Source organism: Apiotrichum porosum (genome assembly GCF_003942205.1).
Source record: "Apiotrichum porosum strain DSM 27194 chromosome Unknown scaffold_2, whole genome shotgun sequence".
Taxonomy (NCBI): domain Eukaryota; kingdom Fungi; phylum Basidiomycota; class Tremellomycetes; order Trichosporonales; family Trichosporonaceae; genus Apiotrichum; species Apiotrichum porosum.
In genome coordinates, this window is record NW_021167109.1 from 2331990 (window position 1) to 2352551 (window position 20562).

The 20562-nt window shown below is 59.6% G+C and overlaps 6 protein-coding genes across 6 annotated transcripts; 4 read left to right on the forward strand and 2 right to left on the reverse strand.

Annotated features, from left to right (window-relative positions):
* Positions 1–49: 49 nt before the first annotated feature.
* On the reverse strand, positions 50–1354 carry EHS24_004936 (uncharacterized protein; the record flags this gene model as incomplete). The annotated part of the gene is made up of 5 exons (XM_028620478.1): positions 50–163; positions 210–280; positions 321–957; positions 1004–1124; positions 1164–1354. The coding sequence occupies 5 exons, from the start codon at positions 1352–1354 to the stop codon at positions 50–52; spliced, it is 1134 nt and encodes a 377-aa protein (XP_028479450.1).
* Positions 1355–1641: 287 nt separating this feature from the next.
* On the forward strand, positions 1642–4081 carry GRS1 (Glycine--tRNA ligase 1, mitochondrial; the record flags this gene model as incomplete). Its single annotated transcript, XM_028620479.1, has 4 exons — positions 1642–1913; positions 1979–3290; positions 3346–3562; positions 3909–4081. 4 exons carry the CDS (start codon positions 1642–1644, stop codon positions 4079–4081), a joined length of 1974 nt encoding a protein of 657 aa, XP_028479451.1.
* A 4461-nt stretch (positions 4082–8542) lies between these two features.
* On the forward strand, positions 8543–10463 carry EHS24_004938 (uncharacterized protein; the record flags this gene model as incomplete). The annotated part of the gene is made up of 4 exons (XM_028620480.1): positions 8543–8613; positions 8672–8784; positions 8828–8912; positions 8960–10463. The coding sequence occupies 4 exons, from the start codon at positions 8543–8545 to the stop codon at positions 10461–10463; spliced, it is 1773 nt and encodes a 590-aa protein (XP_028479452.1).
* Positions 10464–10906: 443 nt separating this feature from the next.
* Positions 10907–14843, forward strand: EHS24_004939 (uncharacterized protein; the record flags this gene model as incomplete). Its single annotated transcript, XM_028620481.1, has 13 exons — positions 10907–10978; positions 11219–11273; positions 11354–11411; positions 11466–11509; positions 11695–11957; positions 12018–12054; positions 12107–12168; positions 12206–12270; positions 12316–12503; positions 12542–12679; positions 12718–12810; positions 12852–12921; positions 12962–14843. The coding sequence occupies 13 exons, from the start codon at positions 10907–10909 to the stop codon at positions 14841–14843; spliced, it is 3027 nt and encodes a 1008-aa protein (XP_028479453.1).
* A 1615-nt stretch (positions 14844–16458) lies between these two features.
* On the forward strand, positions 16459–18271 carry UAP1 (UDP-N-acetylglucosamine pyrophosphorylase; the record flags this gene model as incomplete). The annotated part of the gene is made up of 2 exons (XM_028620482.1): positions 16459–17203; positions 17394–18271. 2 exons carry the CDS (start codon positions 16459–16461, stop codon positions 18269–18271), a joined length of 1623 nt encoding a protein of 540 aa, XP_028479454.1.
* A 722-nt stretch (positions 18272–18993) lies between these two features.
* Positions 18994–20266, reverse strand: ARC1 (G4 quadruplex nucleic acid binding protein; the record flags this gene model as incomplete). Its single annotated transcript, XM_028620483.1, has 4 exons — positions 18994–19475; positions 19512–19935; positions 19993–20088; positions 20138–20266. The coding sequence occupies 4 exons, from the start codon at positions 20264–20266 to the stop codon at positions 18994–18996; spliced, it is 1131 nt and encodes a 376-aa protein (XP_028479455.1).
* Positions 20267–20562: the final 296 nt, after the last annotated feature.

Here is a 20562-nt window from a genome sequence, read left to right on the forward strand (position 1 = left end):
ATATGCAATGACAATGACATGAGCTTTAGGTACTTTATACACTGCTGGTCTACTTCTTCCTCCCGTTGGCTGTCGGTGACGTCCCACTTGCGCCGCCGTTGACAGCCGATGTCAACTTGAGCCGGCGATGGTACACTTGAGGCTTGCCTCCTGTTGGCTCAGACTGTGCTGTCAGCTTTTGGCTCAAGGCTCCGCACAGCCCAACTGACCACAATATACTGCAACAACCCCTTGTCAATGATACCGGCGTCGCAGTATTCAATGTACTGTCTCACTGCGTCTGTCTTGTCAGCTCTAATATTAACTAGCCCAAAGCTCACCTTTAACAGCCGCAACGTCCGTCCCCTTGGCACCCTCGGCCTCGTCAAATTGGATATCGAGACCAAACTTGTCGCCCAGCTCTGCTGCCGTTGCTGTCGCAGTCGATACTGGCACCTCGTCCACCATGGCGAGGACCAGGGCAAATACGGCAAAGGCAATGATCGGCGCAGGGTGGAGGACGGGGAGAGGCGAGAGATATCCCTCGTTGAGCATTGCCCAACCAAGCTCACATACGACAGCCTCAGTCGCACGCGACTTGCCCTTCGGGTCGCCATTTGCGCTTGCATCATCACCCTGGGTACTGGACCCGTTGGCGGCTGCGCGCGCCTCGGCAGCGGCGCTGGACTCGGGCTCGTCCCACACAGTGTTGAGGCCCTTGACAGCTTGCCAGAGAATAGGCCACGGCTGTTCAACAATCATGTCAAAGCACAATGCCTCGAGGGCCACCTCTTCAATCGCAAGCAGCTCCTTCTCCCAGCGCCGGTGCTCGAGAGGCTGAATGTCATTGTCGCCCTGTGGTTCCCAGATGGGCGAGCCCGGCTCAAACTTTTGCAAACATGCGTTGATGATGTGGCGTAGGCGCATAGGGTCCTCTTCGACTTTGGAAGCAAGAAAGAGGATGGTGGGTGCGATGAGCTGTGGCATCAGCAACTGACCTTCACCGACGGAAAGGAGGACGCACTTTTGGCTCGAAGTCCTTGACGGATCGGCGCATGAAGAAGCGGTGGACAAGCGTTGCAGCGGCCGTGAGGGGCCCCTTGAAGAGATAGCTCTCTGGGTCTTCTCGGGGCGGCTTGATGTATCTGGCCATTAGCTGGACTGCGTCTTGCTCTCGAACTCACTGAGCTACCCTCAACCAGAGACTTCGCATGAACACAATGGCCTCTTTCCGGCGCTCCAGCTCCTCTTCCAGCGAGATACCGTCCGCGCGCGAGGGGGTACGTTCGAGCATGGCCGGGTCAAATACCCATTGCTGTTCTGCTGGTCGAAGTGGACGCATGACTGCGGCAGCAGGTCGTGTTGGTGCTGTCATGGCGGTGAAGTTGAACCAAAGGACTATGGTTGTGTTGTCGACATTGGCGGTCAGAGCCGAGGACGCGGGTTTTATGACGTGTAAATTAAATTTCATGTATCAACAGTTCATTGTCGACCTTGGCGGACCGACACCATTGTTGCAAAGAGACTCGACTCACGATCACCACACCAAGCCCGCGATACATGCCCATTAGCCTCCTGTGTAGCTCCTGGACACGCACGCTTGCCCGAACCACCTACCCTCTTTCATTTACTCGCACCGCATCCACAAAAGCAACCAGAGCCATGGCCGCCGCTACCGTCAACAAGTCGGCTCACGAGTTCGACAAGGGCAACCTTGACTCGATGCTCACCCGCCGCTTCTTCTTCGCCCCCGCCTTTGAGATTTACGGCGGTGTCGCTGGTCTTTACGACTATGGACCTACCGGTTCGGCTCTCCAGGCCAACGTCCTCAACGAGTGGCGCAGGCACTACATCATCGAGGAGGACATGCTCGAGCTGGACACCACCATCATGACTCTCTCCGAGGTGCTCAAGACCTCGGGCCACGTTGAGAAGTGAGTGGCGAGAGAGACTTTGCTGGGTGTCGTGTCTTGGAGAAACTGTAGCTAAACGAGACCAGGTTCGCCGACTGGATGGTCAAGGACAGCAAGAACGGCGAGATTTACCGTGCCGACCACCTCGTTGAGGCTGTCCTCGAGGCCCGCCTTAAGGGTGACAAGGAGGCTCGTGGTATCAAGCTGGACGAGGTCGTGGAGGAGGACGACAAGAAGAAGAAGAAGAAGAAGGTCAAGTCGACTGCTGTCAAGCTTGAGGACTCGGAGGTTGCCGAGTACGAGAGCATTCTTGCTCAGATTGACAACTACACCGGCCCCCAGCTTGGCGAGCTTGTGCGCAAGTTCAACATTACCAACCCTACCACTGGCAACGAGCTCACCGAGCCCGTCGAGTTCAACCTCATGTTCGAGTCGAACATTGGCCCCACTGGCCACATCAAGGGCTTCCTCCGTCCCGAGACTGCCCAGGGCCACTTTGTCAACTTTGCTCGTCTCCTCGAGTTCAACAACGGCAAGGTCCCCTTCGCCTCGGCCCAGATTGGCCGCTCGTTCCGTAACGAGATTGCCCCCCGCCAGGGTCTGCTGCGTGTCCGCGAGTTCACCATGGCCGAGATTGAGCACTACGTCGACCCCCTTGACAAGCGCCACGCGCGCTTCAACGAGGTCAAGGACGTTGTCCTCACCCTCCTCGCCAAGGACATTCAGGTCCAGGGCCGCACCGACACTGTCCAGATGACTGTTGGCGACGCCGTTGGTCAGGGTATCGTGGACAACGAGACTCTCGGCTACTTCCTCGGCCGTACTCAGCTCTTCCTTACCAAGATTGGTATTGACCCCAAGCGTCTCCGCTGCCGTCAGCACATGGCCAACGAGATGGCCCACTACGCCGCCGACTGCTGGGACTTTGAGATCCAGTCGTCGTACGGCTGGATCGAGTGTGTCGGTTGCGCCGACCGCTCGGCATACGACCTTACTGTCCACTCGGTCCGCACCAAGCAGCCCCTCCGTGTCCAGCAGCGTCTCGAGACCCCCCGCGTCGTTGAGAAGCTCGACGTCCAGTTCGACGCCAAGGCCTTTGGCATGAAGTTCAAGAAGGACGCCGCCACCATCAGGAACACCATTACTGGCCTCGACGAGGAGCGCCTCCAGTGCCTCAAGGACGAGCTTGACAAGGCTGGTGTCTCCGGCGTTAAGTGCGCCGACGGCAAGGTCTACGAGGTCACTCCGGACCTTGTCAAGATCAACCCCATTACTGTCACCGAGCACATGCGTGACTTCACTCCCAACGTTATCGAGCCCTCGTTCGGTATCGGCCGTATCCTTTACTCGCTTCTCGAGCACTCGTACTGGGCTCGTGAGCAGGACAAGGCCCGTGGTGTGAGTAATAAGTGTGGCAACACTCCAAACGCGTTCAGTCGCTAACCCCTGCCAGGTCCTTTCGTTCCCCGTCAACGTCGCGCCCATCAAGGTCCTCATCGTCTCCATCTCCAACGACCCCAAGCTCACCGAGATCGTCTACGAGCTTACCCGCAAGCTCCGCAAGCTCGGTATTGCGTCGCGCGTTGACGACTCGAGCGTGTCCATCGGCAAGAAGTACGCCCGTAACGACGAGCTTGGTACCCCCTTCGGTATCACTGTCGACTTTGCCAGTAAGTGTTGTTATTGGGATTTTGCAGCCGGTATTATTCTGGGATTTGTGGGGCCTGTGTGCGGCTCTTAATTTTGGCCGGAGACTTGTCCCCAATGTGCATCGGAGGGCGCGGAACCCAAAAAGACCAGGGCCAAATGATGCTTGCTTGACAATGATCGAGATCATCAGGCATAGTGCTTGCAATCGCTCCACGCACCGAAAGCGTGGTCTGGGTGGACATTGAAGGATGTCTTTACCGATCGGCATGCGTTACATCCCTCCACGTGCAGCTATACTGTCGCGTTGTCGTGATATGGTTTACCCAGAGCGCGGACGAGAGAAACATGTTGCTAACACACGCACAGCTGTCCAGAACGGCACTGTCACCATCCGCGAGCGCGACACCACCTCGCAGTACATTGGCAAGATCGACGACGTGCTTTCGACCGTCGACGAGCTCGTCAAGGGCAACGTTGACTGGGCTGGCGCTGCCGGCAAGCTCGAGGTTTACTCGGGTGTGCAGGACGTCGCCGAGTAGATGTCGATATAGTTTAGGAAGTAGTTTATTTGGCGTCGGAGGCAGCGTGGTCGAAAGCATCTCACTACCCACCCACCCCCTTGTGTGGCACATGGTTTCTTGGACAACGGGCCATGCATACACTCCAAAATATACCAAGCCAAGGACCTCGGCCCCAACGGTGCCATGAACTAGCACAACTCCAACGGGAGGGACGTTCCGGTCGCTGGCACCTGGCCATTCTCCCAAACCCCTTGCAGTTTCACTATGGTGCACGCGTTGCGACGTGCCTCGTTTTGGCGGGACATTGCTCCACATGGGCGATAAGGTTCCTCGCCTCACAGTTTCGTCCCTGTTACAAAGTTACAAGCGCGCTCCAACTGGGAACGCTAATGCAACACTCACCGGCTGCTAGCCATTAAGCGACTGGTTAACTGGCGCTTGTGGTCACCTAGTGTCTGAGACGCTAAGGCCTTTGAAATACGGCATGCGACACGTGGCCATGGCCAGACATGTCGACATGCCAGACATGGCGACATGGGGGGGGGGCACCAACGGAGGTGAACACGTCGTCCAAAGAGACCAAGTCACAGAGATCCTGTCGTCCCGGCGGCTGACAGAAAGATGAGAGAGAGGGGTGAGAGTGTGGCTGTGACAAATGGGACTACCCTACAATCTTGCATCGCTTGACGCAGGCAGTTCTAAAAGCAATGCTCGCGTTTTGGCCCTTTTCTTCTCCCTTCACCCTCAACCTCGCAGACTGCGATGCCAGCTCGCCACGTCGGCGCCAAGGCTGTTGGCTTGTTGGGCAGCGAAGGGGTTGTCTCCCGGCCTCTGGGAGGCGTCACAGACCCTCCAGTGTGTACAAGTTTGAAGTCACGCCGTCACCCCAGGTTGACAGCATCCATTATGGCAGCCAGTGCCACGATGAGCACAATGAGGGTGCACCGCTGTCCTCGTCGTTTCAATGTCAACTCCTTCCAGTTTCAGCATGTTGGAGTGTTGTAGGTTGCCAGCTTGCCAGGTGGCTTGCGAGGTGTAGCCATGGCCCCCTCGCAGCTGTACCCTTTTCCAAGACTAACAAACGACATGCATATGCCGGGCATCACGGGCCACGCACGGCCGCCGGGACGACCAGCAGGAACCCTCGATCGTATTTTGTGTGCACTGCTACCCCCCGCGCGCGGTGCGTGCACAGTAGTACATCCCGCAGCACGTTGCCTTGGAAGCTTGGTACCGACGGAGGTGTGGACCATGGGGGCCGGGGCTTGGCAGGCGTTCGGGCCAGGCTCAGAGTGTGGTGGGTTTGCACGGACAGCGAATACGGGCCGGAAGATGGCTGCTGCTGCGACTCGCAAAAAAAAAAAAAAACGCGCATATTCGGCTGCGCCTCGCTCCCCAACCCTCCCAGTAAAAAAAAAAAAAATACATGGGATGGCACCAGTTGTACAAGGGAACATGACTGCCAAGCGTGGCGGGCGTGGCATGCAGAGAGGCCCTTTCGCTTCCGTAGGTCGAAGGGTTAGAACAGAATAAAGAGCCACAGGATCCGAACACTGTGTGGCGCCGGACGTGGCGGCGGAACAGCAGGATATCGCGGTCTCGAGGGGGGCTGGCCACCGCCGGCTGCACGACCCTTTGTAAGCATACCGACACACACATATGCCTGATTCCTCGATGCTCCAAAAGGCAACAATTACCGAGTTTTTTTTCTTTCTTCTCATGAATCCCAGTGTACATACCAAGCGTATTGTGCAGCCATGTGGCCAAAGTACACGCTGACACCCCCCGTCGGTTGAACCTGGGACCTGAAAGGAGGGGAAGGGACGGGCCATGTTAGGCGGACAGCTGCAGCAGTTACCATGACGTCTGACGGATAGTCTTCAGGCCCCGTCGCATAGGTAAAAAAAACATACACCGACTGCGGCGGGGCGGTGCTGCTCCAGGTGGACAAGATCCAGAATGGCCAGGTGCCTCGTGAACCCCCGTCGCCGCGTGGGCTCTGGTACTGCTGGATTTGCTGGATCGTCGCGTCGCGTTGCCGCCATCAATAGTGTGGGTTTTGGCAATGGCAGTGGCGCGGTCAGGCAACGACGACGTGTGAATGACACCCGTTGGAACTGCCAGCGGGGGGTGGCTGTGTGAACTGCAGCGTCTTTGTTTTACAACAACTTTTGTGCTGCAAGTCATGTGCAGCATGATATGTGTGCTGTGTTGTAGAGCCTGCGGACTCTGCAGTGCGCGGGTCGTGGTGTTTGTCCGCAGCCTTGGCCGCGGAAGTAGACGACGACGACGAACGACGAGTGCTCTCCTCTAAAACAGCCATTGTGGCCTGGGGTGGGGAGGATCTTTAATCTCAGGGATCGGGCCCTCGAGATCTCGTCATCAACCTGCTGCGTATATACGCATGATACACTTAATCATCTACCGCGCCGCCGTGGCCCTTTGGCCTTTGGGGGGAGAGGGGACCTTTGCCTGGGCGGCTGCGCCTCTGGCCCCCACCCCATAAGCTTTTGCCCGTGCTCACCGCCTGCACCCCCTGCCATGCCACTGAACAGACCACGCCGCAAGCCACAGCCTCTCACCAACAGAGTATTTTTGCATGCCATATGCTCAGCAACAGCACAGTCCATTCCAGGTCAGACCCGCGGAACACCTCTCCCTTCACAGCCGTCAAAGGCCCAGCCCCACCGCCACCAAGCCCGTTCCGGAGGTCATGGACCCTAGCCATCCCCAGTTCCGTCGCCATCGCCTCGCCACTGGCCACAGGAAAGCACAACGCAGCATCTCCTCTCCACAGGCCAGAGGCCAGAGGATCAGAGGACAACGTCCAAACACTGCCTGCCGACCACCAGAGCGCGCCCAGGGGCTACGACTCCGCGTTCCAGTCGGGTGCCAGCACTACTGCGTATATGCTGTACGGCAGCAGTATAGTGCATGTTTGGGTATGCATGTCAGGCGCCAGCTTCCGTTGTTAGCGGCGGCGGGAGTTGAGCCAAGCCTAATGTGGCGTGCAGTGACTGTCGCAGATGCCGCCGACAAATCTGGGAGAGCTGGGAGAGGCTGTGGAAGATCGTACACGGGGGGAGGGGGGTGTCACTCAGGCTTGAGTGCAACAGCCAGCTGAGCCAGGGAGACTTGACCTCTTTCACACTCGTCGCTATCCTTGGAGCCAGCTCGACACCAAAAAAGCAAAAAAGAAACGAAAAGAAAACGATGCGCAGTATGACTGTCAAGTGCGGTTTATTCTGGCACACGGGCGGTGTGCAACATGGTTTGGCGAGTCCTAGGGGACGACACACTTTAGCTGCGATGGCGTCCGCGGGACCGCAGCCATCGGGGCATGTGGGGCGGCTTAGGGGTCCAAGATAGCTTAGAGGCAGTTTAGCGACGTTTTGGAGATGCATGTTGGGAGCGCAGCCAGAGGGAGTGGAACAGGAGACTACGCGAAGGTGAGACGGGCCAGATCTTGCAACCAGCACAAGAAACGTCATTATGCTTCACGCCAGGCGACCAGCGAGAGAGGAAGAGGGGGCAAGCTCGATTACGGCAAAAATGGCTGCAGGGCTCTGTCTCTAACGGATAATGCTTTGCAGGCCCGCAAACAGAGGCTTTTCGCGGGCGGCGGCGGCACAGTCGTGGTTCACGTTGCGGCACCGCAGCAGCAGCAGCAGAGGCCAAAGGGGCATCCATCGCAAGCCTCCCTCCCTGCCCCCCCGAGCCCAGACAGAGTGTGTCGTGTGTCGATGATGTGGGCTTGCAGCCTTGGAACGCATCGACTAGTCGTTTCCCCTGGATGCACGCATGCGCAGTTGGGGAAAAAAGAAGGAGCGCGGCCGCCACCCAAAGCCTCGTTTAGTGCCGTAATAAAGGCAAAAGGTCGCCCAGACAGCCAAGCACAGAGGCACAGACGGAGGGGGGGGGGGGACGGCCATGAGCGTTGCGCGCAACTGAGACCGCAAAGAGCGGTCAGCACGCAGCTGCCGACGGAGGACGACGACGTTTTGAGACACAAAGAGGGCCACGCCGCCCGCCCCGTGTTGTCAACGTTCCTTTCGTATCAAGCTTATTCTCTCCTTTCAACGATCCGATCTCAGAATTGCCCCCCCATCTCTCTCACATCATCCACACGCCCCGCCCCCGTCTGTCAGCAACATTCACCACACAGTCTCACAGTCTCTTGTGTTTCCCTACACCTCTTTTGGCCCTTGACACCATCCAAACTCCCACACTTGGCCGCAGACACACACACCGCACAGCACACAACCGTGCACTGCTGCGCCCGCAAGTGCACCCCGACAACCTTGGGCACAAAGCCCGAGACAGAGAGCAACAGACCAGAGAGAGAGAGAGAGCGTCTCCCCTTCCTCCCCGCCCACCGATCCACCGACAGACAGACCCACCCACCACCAGCACAAGAGCACCCACCATCACCACTACCACCTCATCCATCGCGTTCCCCCCTCTCTCCACCGATCCCCAATGACCATGTACCCATCATCATCGACACAACAACCAGCGGCGATCTGTGCTCTAAAGTCGCCAGCCGATGCGTACGTCGCATCAGCAAAGAGGAGACGAGGATCCACCAGAGGCTGACCCCAACATTAGCATCCATATTCTCGAGGCAGTCCGGCTCGGTCTTGTGCCGCGCGTAACTCGTCGTCTGACAGGCCATGAACGCTCAATGATCCGGCCTGGCACTGTCTGGGTTTGGGAGGAAGGTGAGCATGAGCATGCACAAGGAGCCCGTTGCTGACGATGCAGAGGAGACAAACATGCGCCGCTGGACGGACGGTCGCCGCTGGGGCGCGTCCCGCGTTGGAGGTGGCGGTTTCCTCGTCTATACCGAGTAAGCCTCTTAACGTTGTTGCTGCCCCAAAAGCTCACGCCCAAAAGGTCATCGGATTCCATCTCACCTCCCCCATCACGACCAGACTCGCCTAGCTACGGGCAGCAGGGCTACTACGGAAATGGTGTCGAGGGGTCTGGCTCCACACCTCCCCGCCGCCCAGAACCTCTTGTCAAGCAGACCTACTCGACCAGCATGACACACCCAGTCACCGGCAAGGTCAAGAAGTTCCATGTGGTCGCATACTCCTCCAAGCGCAACCCGCAGGGCGACGGTGCCAACCCTCTGCCCCTTCCTCACCAGCTGCCCAACCTTGCCAACATCAAGATCACTCCAGGCATCTGGCCCGACTGGGAGAGCCGTCGTGACGAGTATGGATCCCGCCGTGCCCCACCAACACCTCACAGCCACCACTCATCTCATGTTCCCCTCCCCCCTCACCACCCCCACTCTCACCCCCACGCACCGCCGCATCACCCAGCGGCCACTGGTCCTAGCACACCAGTGACGGCAACGGCGGTGCCATTCCCTCCCCCACCAGAATCGTACCGTCCTCCATCGCCTCACATGGCCCACCCTCCTGCTCCCCCTCCAGGACACCCCGATGCCCGCCACGCTGGTGAGCCGACCTACGACCGTCGCTACCCTCCGTACTACGAGGCGTATGACATGCACAGGCCGCCGCCACCACCACCACCACACCCGTACGACATGTACCCTCCACAGGAGCGCGGCTACCCTCCGCCTGACCGCTACTACCCGCCGTATCCTCCTGCACCTAGTCGAGGCCACGATGCGCCCCCTCATGCTGGGTACCCGATGCCGCCTCAGGAGTACCGGGGATACGATGAACGCTACTTTGACAGGCGCGAGCGAGAGCGGGATCCCCGCGACCCCCGAGACCCCCGCGACCCTCGTGAGCTCCGCGAGTATCCCATGGACCCCCGCGACCCCCGTGCCGACCCTCGTGATGATCCCCGTGGCCGTTCGCCGCCTCGTAGCTACCACCCACCGCCGCCCCAGTACTACCGTGAGGCGTACCCACCGCGCGAGGGCTCGTACTCGTCCCGCCCCACCAGTTCCGGGCGTCCACACAGCCAACACGGCCCACCACAGCTTGTCGTCGACAACAGGTCCCCCGAGTTACGCCCGCCTCCGAGCGACCTCGCCGAACCCAAGCGCATGCCTTCGTGGTCGCCCCACCCCCACCCGGCCGCCCGCTATCCAAGCGCCGAGCCGCGTGCCATTCCGCCGCCCCAGATCCACGCTCGCCAGGCCTCCAACGGCTCTTCGCACGGCTCCATCTCCAACATGCGCGACGAGCCACGTCAGTTGTCCCATGAGGTAGACCGCGACCCCCGTGGTGAGATCCGCGAGGTCAGGCCAGCGTCGTCGCGCGGCCGTTCACGCTCGCCGGTGCGCGTCAAGGGCGAGCCGATGGCCAGTGTCATCTTGCCTCCGCTGCGCGACGCTCTTGGTGACAAGAAAAGCGAGCGTGTCAGCCCGCGTGCACCGGACAGGGACGTTGCTTGGGGCCGTGTCCCCGCGTAAAGGGGGGTTGAAAAAGACCAACAGAAAAAGGAAGCGCAGGAGAGAAAGCGCCGATAAGGACAAGCGAGAAGTGGCAAAGAACCCGGATGTCTATTCTATATACACGGTTCAACCCCAAACACATGTAACCGCGAGGTCGGAGATGTACAAGTACACGCCTATGCATTCACAAACACGAATAATACAATGTATCTGTCCACCGTAGAGAACACGATAACGAGCGCAGCATGCGTGGTCGGTTGTGAAAGGCAGCGGGCGGGCCGGGTATCTGTGAGATAGGTTTGGCACATTTGGCCCAGTGTGCCTCGGGTGGATGGACCCGGGGGGGGGGGTGGGCCATCAGGATCAGAAACACCCGTTTGTTATCGCGCCGCCACCCAACCCATCATTGCATTCCACTCATCTCGCCTACCCACCACTGGGTCTCACCATCTCCCGCCAACATGGCCTCCGCACCGGGTGTGGACGAGTCCACGCCACTGTTGGCAGACCTCACAGTCGAGCAGTACTGCACGGTACGTACATACATGTCCCGCCAGCTCGGTGGGAACAGGGCAGACCCCCACGCACGTTCAGCAGGTCTTCCTCCATCCTCCCTGGTCCACCCGTGATCGCACCGCCGTTTCAACAGTGACGGTGTGCAGTGGCCCGCCAGCCAGCACCCAAGCGACGATAGCACTCGCTACACATGCTGCGGCCTGGGGGGCGGTCCAGGAGCCACGGTGCATGCATGCTACACCCGCTGACGCTCCCAGGTGCCAGTGTACTCACTGATCCATGAAATCCGCCTCGACGTCGTGGCGCATATTGGTGCGTGCGCCGCGCGCCGCCCGTCAAAACAATTGGGACTGGGGCCCGCCCAGACGCAGCGTCACTGACACCATGCACAGATACGCCGCTCACCGTCGACCAGCTCCTTGCGCCAGACTCGACGTACACGATCATCCGGTACGCTGCTGCCATACTTCCAAGACGCTCCAGCGTAGCTGACATGCAACACAGACCTCTTACCGAGAAGTACCTCCTGCGTCGGAACCCTTCCGTTGGTGCGTTCGTCTGTTGCCTTGGACTGCGCCCCCTGGTAGCAGCGGGCCGACACGCGGTCGCTGCTCGGTGGGGCCGGTGGGGTGGCTTCTTGGGGGTGCGGGGTGCTTCCTGCCTCTCGCCTTCCTCGCATTCCCTCGTGCTGAGCACGCGCCTTGCCTCCACCCAAGTGTTGCTAACGAATCAGTCTTCTGCCTGCTTCTCAACAAGGTCCAGTTCACCTCGGACAGCAGCCAGCTCTCCATCTCGACGCTGTCCGAGTCGCGCGCAGCGCTATGCGAGATCCTCGCAATCCGCGTCCTGCGAGGGTGGTCGGAGCGCAGTCTGCACCTCGCAACCGTGCTGCTCACTCCCTGGCCCATGTTCCAAGGTGCCCCCGAGGACGTTGTCATCGGCGTCCAGAACGATGGCGAGGAGGAAATGCTGGGCCGGTCGGGAACAGCCATGGAGGTGAGCTTACGTGGACGGATGATCAGCTGACAACAGATGGCTATCATCTCGACCTCCAAGCGTCTCATCCGCTCCCCGTCCTGCCAAAAGGTCATTGGTGAGTACATACTGGCGCTAGCCACGTCGACCTTTGTCTGACGGTTTCGCAGAGGGAATCTGGTCCGGCAAGATTGTGTACTCGTCTCTCAGCACGCACGCTCTAATCCAGGATGTGAGGCCTGCATCAGTGCTTGCTACTGACCTCTCAGAACTACAAGAAACGTCCCATTCAGATGTACAACCCCCACAAGGCGCCGCTTTTGGACCACTACCGGTGAGCTAACTAACTGCTCATTGCGCAGCTGAGCTGACCTTCCAGTCTCAAAGTGCCCAAGATCCGTGCCATCATCGAGTATGCCAACTTCCTCTGCCTCTTCGTCCTCTACATCATCGCCATTGAGAACATTCAGATCGAATACATGAACACTCCCGAGATCATCTTTGCCATCTACGCCGTCGCCTTCTCGCTTGACAAGCTGGCCGCCATCCGCGAACACGGCTTGAAAGGTGGGTATCCCCCCGCATCCGTCTTGATCTAACATCAGTGTTCAATAGTTCACTGGTCAACGGCTTTGACATGGTCTTTGTCATCATCTTCGCTGTATACTTGGGGCTGCGCTTGATTGGTCTGTCTACACACAACCACGCCAAGCTTGCGGAAGGAGCCGACGTACTGGCGATTGGTGAGTTCTTCATATAGCGCCCTAAACTGACCACACAGGCGCCGTTCTAATGTTCCCCCGATTTGCGTTCATGACCCTCGCCAACAACCTCATGATTCTGAGTATTCGCTCCATGCTAGTGGAGTTCTTTTGTGAGTCAAAACGCCTCTACTCCTGCAGCTAACGCCCCTAGTCCTCATGAGTGTCGGCATGTTTTGCTTCCTGGGATTCGTCTACGCGCTCATGATTCTCGGACGCGGCGAGTGAGTAGCTGCCACTTTCGACATATGACTCACTTTACAGACACCCCTTGTCCCAAATCTGCTGGTGGCTCTTGGAAATCTACTTTGGTCTAGACGCGACTGGGTTCGAGCAGTCGACAACCTTTAACAAGTACATGGGCCCAGTCCTCATGGTGGTCTATGGCTTCTTATCCAACACGCTTCTCCTCACCGTCTGCGTGGCGATTCTCGGCAACACGTTTGCGACCATCAACGCCGACGCTGCTGCCGAGTCCATGTTCCGCAAGGCCGTCGCGACGATTGAGGGAGTCAAGGCCGACTCGGTGTTCAGCTACCAGCTGCCATTCAACATCCTCGCTGTCCTCGTCCTCTACCCGCTCAGCTTTGTGCTCAATCCGCGTTGGTTCCACAAGGTCAACGTTTTGATGATCCGCGCTACCAACCTGCCCGTCCTCCTTATAATTGCCCTATACGAACGACACACGTACCAGCACCAGCAGGAGACACTGTGGGAACAGATCTGTGACCTTGCTGATCACTATGTGGGCAAAATCACAGCTGCCACCGGCTTTGAGGGCATTGTTGGTACCCGCATGGACGTTTCCCACGTCTTTGAGATTGAAGAGGAGTTTGGTACAGCCTACAAGAACTGGGACGACGACTATGACGAGGACGACGACGACGAGTGCGCACTGTACGATGACGATGAAGGGGAGGAATCGGACGTGGAAGAGGGTAACAACCACCCCACCATCGCCCAAAAGGTCACATTGTCGCCAATGGACGAATCGTTCGACCAGTCTGGTAACAACACTCCTCACGCATCGCCGGTCACATCGTTTAACGCTGCTCGTCGTCGTCAGAGTTCTCTGGTCGCTTCCCATGCGCATGCCGGTATTCACCATCCACCGGGACCGTCGACATCACCGACGGTACCTGTTGCACCACCGTTTGCGCGGGCTCGGCGCAACAGCGCTGTCATGGGCCCCAGTCCTCTTGCTCAGCTGTTCGTTCGTCACGCTGTGGATCAACTCTCGGCACCAGTTCGTCGCAACACCGCCGCTGTTGGATCGTTGCCCGTGTCATCTTCGATGGGGGCTTTAAGTCACTCGCCACGCGCCCGCAACCGCATGTCCTTTGGTGGTGCAGCTGTCGCTCCTGGTTCCGGTCCAGCTGGGCTTTCCACCAGTCTGAGCGTCAGCTCCCTCGCGGAGCGTACCGTCCCAAAGGCAGCTCGGCCCAGCGTCACGCCCATCGACGAGCACCCACCGTCAACACCCGCAGCCAGTTCACCCAGGACGCCGACCTCTGCCAAGCCGTCGCGAGTCCCCTTCCCCACGGCTGGCAGCGACGCAGGCGCGACGCCGTCACCACGTCCTGCTGCTCGTGTTACTTTCAACGAACCGCCTCTCACGCCCAGAGCAGCTCTTGCAATGTCGTCGCCTGCGTCCTCTGTCACATCCTCTGCCCCTTCAGGAGTGGCGCAGTCAATCACCTCGCCACCGACTGGAACTCGTCTACTGCCTTCGGAACAGCGTCCCACGTCAACCCCTTTCCCATCGGATACTTCGGTTGAAAAGGCAGCAGACAAGTCGACGGACAAGCCAGAAAAGCCGGTTAGGCCGCTGCCCACGCCAATCAAGCCAGCGGCATCACCGCGCCTCAAGCCAAAGGAGTCGCCCAACCCGAACCTCCGTGTACCAAGCGACAGCAAGCTCAAGACGGCGTCCCAGCTCCTCGAGGCCCACGAGTCGCATGTCGACAGTGGCGCGCAGACCCAGATCGCTGACATGGCGGCGCGGCAGATGCGTATCGAGCAGATGCTGGAGCAGCTGCTCGCCAACCAGGCCGGCGACAGTGGCGTGTCGGCCATTGCTGGCGGCGTGACCATCACGCCACGCCGCCCGTCGGAGCAGCGCGACATGTTTGATGACCTTGAGTAGACCGCTGCCCGAGTGTGTACGCCGCAGCTGGTCTGCGTATGTTTCTCTCTGTCCGTCCTTCTGTAGTTTATTTCCAGCATTGTGCATTGCCATTCCCGTAGCCTCTATGGAGACGTGTGTCAGGTGTAACTTGACCGTGGTTTAGACGCAGGCTCCACCAAAGGCCACCAACAGGCCAGGTCCAGGCGCCTCGATTCCGATCGTTTTTGGATGAAGCTTAAAGCGGCTCTTGCGCTGCTGCCTCCGGTGTTCCCGTGGTATTGCGCTCACAGCTTCTTTCTGGCTTCCCGAGTTCCCATGCCATTGGGCGTGTACTGAGCGAGTCAACGCTTTCTCTTCAATACAGCACGTTGCATTATCGGTGCTGCCACATCTAGTTCGTCTCGACCATTGGAGCGCCTGCAGAGAAACCCCTCTCCACCCTCCATTTGAATTTGGATTTGAAGGCAGTCATTAGTTTTGCCTCAGGTATCCTTTAGGATGATACCCCTGGAGATCCAGGAGCCGCTATGAGAGTTGGGGCCCGAATAAAAAAAATGCCGCCAGCCAGCCGTGTGCCAAGCTTTCTGCTCCAAAAGCACACATTGCACGCACGCACTCTGACTCGCCCCGCCGAGAACGACGGAGACGGCAGCTGAACAGTACCGTAGCGTTGGGCGACAGCCGTGAAAGGCTCCAAGGCTCTTGCGCTCTGGGCTCTGAGAGAGAGAGCGAGACAGACAGAATGCAGAATGCTGGAGAGAGCGAGGCCGCTGGACGTGAATTAGGCTATGACGTGACCACTGATTGCACTGCCCTATTGATCGCCTGAAACCCCCCCTTCATCCCGCCCCGCCGTCGTGCGAGCCGTGTCCGCCTGGGCGCCTGGCGCGCGCTGGCCCGTCGCTGGCTCTCGGCTGTGGGCGTTTCGAGATCGCTGCACCGACGAGACCATGTTTCCCACCAGCGAGCCAGCCACCTCTGATGAGGATGAATGTGCTATTTGTCTGTCCTTGTTCTTCAATTTCCATTGCTTCTCGCATCTGTTCTTCTCACACACTTGCACAACACCTATCACCCCGCACTCTTTGGTCGAGAGCACTGTCGTCGTTTGACGCGTCGCACTCGTCCGCCCTCTCTTGCACCTTGTCTCTTGTTTTCCCCCGCTTGTGTGCCCTGGGTGCCCGGATCCTCCGGCCAGCCTCGTTTTTCCCTTGTTCCAGCCTGCAGCGCCTTTTACGACGACACACCGACAGATACCTTTCAATCTCTCACAGCCACATCGTCTCCCCGCCCCCACCGCTCCATTCTTTCGTCTTCTCGTTAATTCCTCATCTCCCTCTCTCTCTTGCGCGCGCGGACACTTGCTGCTACTCTACACCGGACACTGCCTCCCACCCATCCCCGCCTAGCGTCCCAACATCGCCCAAAACACATATACACATCTCGTTTTGGCACAGCATCGCACGCACTCCGTCGATCCCAACCTCCACCATCACAAACCCCCACACCCTCGAACGATCAAAGCACAGTCGCGTGTTTTCCTTCACGACAACCCCCCTCCCCATATATTGCTCCACAACCCCCACCCCACACTCTGACTTCTCCCTTCCCTCCACCACTTCACCTTGACGACATGACTGTTCAGAACGGCACCGCCATCCCCGCTACCAGCGGCGTCAATGGCAGCAAGGTCGCACCGTCCCTCGACGTGACCGAGCTGCGCGCCACGTACGAGGGCGCCGGCCAGGGCCACGTCTTCGAGTTCTGGGACAAGCTGTCGCCCGTCGACCAGGCCCAGTTTGCCGACCAGCTCGCCAGCATTGACGTCGCCCGTGTCAACCGCATTTACAAGAATGCCGTCTCTGCCGAGGCTCCCGTCACTCCCGACGTCGAGATCCCCCTCGAGTCGGCGTCGCTCCAGCCTCCCGCGGCCCACCTCCTGGGCCTCGACCGCTCGCGCTCCCCCTCGCCCCGCCCCGAGGAGGTCACCCCCCTCCCCCAGAGCGCATGTGCGACCGCCGTCAACAACCCCGTTGACGAGGCTCGCTGGCGCGAGATCGGCCTCCAGGCCATTGCTGGCAACCAGGTCGCTGTCCTCCTCATGGCTGGTGGCCAGGGCTCGCGTCTGGGCTCGAGCTCGCCCAAGGGCATGTACGACATCAAGCTGCCCTCGCACCGCTCCCTCTTCGAGTACCAGGCCGCGCGTATCAAGCGTCTCCAGACCATCGCCGCCGAGGCCACCGGCAAGCCCGTCGACGCCGTCCGTATCCCCTGGTACGTCATGACCTCGGGCCCGACGCGCCCCGAGACCACCGCCTACTTTGAGAGCAAGGACTACTTTGGCCTCCGTCGCGACGACGTGATCTTCTTCGAGCAGGGTGAGTGAGACGGATACAACACATTTGAGCAGTGGCCGGCGCAGGCGCAGCAACGGGGGGGGGGGGGGGGGGCACTGGGGGCACTGGCCGGCGGCTGTGTTTTTTTGGACGCCTAAAAATACAACACGTGCCCCCAATCCGGCCCACACGTGTCGATTTGTTTGTTTACAATAGTCGCTGACGCCTGCAGGTGTTCTTCCCGCCCTTTCGAACGAGGGCAAGCTCCTCCTCGCCACGCCCTCGAGCCTCTTCACCGCCCCCGACGGAAACGGCGGTGTCTACGCCGCCCTCCGCGCCCCCCTTGCCCCCGGCAAGCCCTCCGTTCTCGGTGACATGGGCGCCCGTGGCACCACCTACATCCACGCCTACTGCGTCGACAACTGCCTGGTCAAGGTCGCCGACCCCATCTTCATTGGCTGCTGCCTCGAGCGCAAGGCCGCCCTCGGCACCAAGGTCGTGCGCAAGACCATCCCTACCGAGTCGGTCGGTGTCCTTGCCCAGCGTGGCGAGGGCTACGCCGTCATCGAGTACTCTGAGCTTTCGCGCGAGAAGGCCGAGTTGACCGATGCCTCGGGCCGTCTTGCCTTCTGGGCCGCCAACATTGTCAACCACTTCTACACGCTCGAGTTCCTCGAGTCGGTCGAGGCCATGGAGCGCAAGATGGCCTTCCACATTGCCCGCAAGAAGATCCCCTGCGTCGACATTGCCACTGGCGAGCAGCTCAAGCCCACCGAGCCCAACGGCATGAAGCTCGAGCTCTTCGTCTTTGACGTCTTCCCCTTCACCAGCGCCCTCACCGTCGTCGAGGTCGCGCGCGCCGAGGAGTTCTCGGGCCTCAAGAACGCCTCGGGCGCCAAGGCCGACACCCCCGAGACTTCGCGCCACGACCTGCTCGCCCAGCAGCGCCGCTGGCTCGTCGCTGCCGGCGCCACCATTGCCGACGACGTCGAGGTCGAGGTCACCCCCGAGACATCGTACGGCGGCGAGGGCCTCGAGTGGGCCCAGGGCAAGACCTTTGCCCGCTCCGGCGTCGTCACCTCGGCTGCCGACGCTGCCGCCCTCTTTTAATATATAACTTTTGCCCGTGCTCCCGCTCAGCGCACACTGGGCCCGGCCCCATACTACTAAGACTCGGCCAAGGACTCTGCCAAGGATCTGATTTCACTGCATATGTACATACGCCCTTGGGGCATGCATCATGGTAAAAGCGAATGGGCAAGGGAGCGCGCGAGGAAGGGCTGAAGGGTTGGGGGCTGTGGGTGCACGAGCTACGCTGGCAATGACGTCGATGATTGTCTCCCGTACATAAGCATATTTGACAACTGCCTAGCGGCACCCCACGCTGTGCTCGCACGACCGTCGCGCGTCAGAGCGGTTGAACGGCTGTATTGACCTTTTAGATCCAAGTTTTGGGTCCTTTTGGTAGCGTCGCTCACCAGGTCCAGAGCAGAGGACACCGACGTGTGGCAATCTTCACCATCTGAAAATCTTGGTACCTGTCCCTCGCTGGGGGATTTGGTTGGCAGCAAACGGCAAGTGATTGCAAGTGACAGCACCCATGACCCGGGGCAACAACGAGGAGTGCGCTTTGTCCCTCAAATCAGTGGTCGCTGGATCACATGGGCAACTGGCAGAGCATGAGCTCGCACGGAAAATGGTCGGTATCCCAGATGCATCTACTCTACGTGCTCGTCCGACAGGAATACCATTGCCGGACGGGGTTCTCGCCTCGTCAACCCTCATCACCCTATCCTCACACGATCCACTTTATATCACCAGTGGACACACGCTTACGACAGGCTAGCGCCAGCGAACGACTTGGCCTTGCAGACACCGTCCTTGGTACGGATACGGTGGACGGTCTTGGTCTCGGGGTCGGTCCAGACAGCCTCAAGGTTGTCGAGGGTGGAGAAGTTGGGCTGGATGGTCTCAAACACCTTCTTCTTGGGGTTGAGGGTCGCCTCGGGGGTAGCGTTCTCGTACTGCTCGCCCTCAAAGTAGACGCGGTCACCGGCCTGGGCGCCCGCGGGGGGGAGAACAAACTCGACACCACCGTCCTTGCCCTCCTTGCTCGAAGCACACAGGAGCATGGCAAACGACTTGACACCGCGCATGGTCACGGGCTTGAGGTTGCACACGACAATGATGGTGGCGCCACGGATCTCGTCCTCGGTCATGTACTTGACAAGACCCGAGCAGACAGTGCGGGGCTCGGCCTCTCCGACGTCAATCGACTCGACGTAAAGCGAGTCGGCGTCCGGGTGGCGCTTGACTGAGAGTTAGAAGGTACGACGCATGCAAAACTCACCGTCAAGGACCTTGCCGACACGGAGGTCAATCATCGAGGGGAGGGGCACGGCGGGGGTGGCAGGGGCGGTGGGGGCCTTGGGGGCCTTCTCCTTCTTCTCCTTCTTCTTGCCGTCCTTGGGGGTCTCGGTACCAGCAGCGGGGGCAGCGCCCTCGGCCTTGGCGGCCTTGTCCTTCTTCTCCTTCTTGCCCTCAGCGGGGGCGGCCCCCTCGGTGGCAGCGGCCTTGTCCTTCTTCTCCTTCTTCACCTTGGGGGTGGGGGCGACACGGACAGGGGCAGGGAGCGACGAGACGTCAACGTCAACGGCGGGGAAGGCGTTGGGGAGCTCCTTCTGGGCAGCCTGGACGGAGGCAAGGTCCTGGACGTGGAGGAAGTAGCGGAGGACAGCGGGGTTCTCGGGGTGCTGGGCAGCGGGGGCTGAGGCCTGCGAGAGAGAGTAAGGTCAGTCATAGGTCCCTCTGCATGCAGACATGTGACCCACGATGGCCGAGTGGAGGTTGCAGTAGAGCGAGACGTCGGCGGTGGTAGCAGTGTTGCCGACGAGGTAGGTCACGGGGGTGAGCTTGGCGTTGAGGGCCTGCAACTTGTTAGCGACGAGGAGGGTGTTATAACAACCATGACCTCACCTTGAGGTCCTTGGCGAGAGCCTCGGTCTCAGCAGCGACCTTGGAGATGGCAGCCTGCTCCTTGTCGGCACCGACGAGGGCGGGGTCGGCCTTCTGGGCGGCGGCGACGAACTGGGCAATGTCGGACATGGCGCGAACAAAGGAGATGCGGGGGAGGGTACGGTGAAAAGGAGTGAGAGATGGACGGGCGAGTGTGGACAGGAGAGAGAGGCGCATGCACACTTGCTTTGGTGACAATCAAGCGCTACCAAGTCGACTTTTGTTGCGCCGCCCAGTGCGCTGGGTGCGCGTTTCCACCAGGACAGAGAAAGAGGGATGATCGGCACACAATTAGGTTAAAAATGACGTGTACTCAGATTTTGAGCAGCGCTTCTGTCGTCGGTGTCCCTGCTGCCCATTGTCGCCGTGCCACCTATCCACCACCT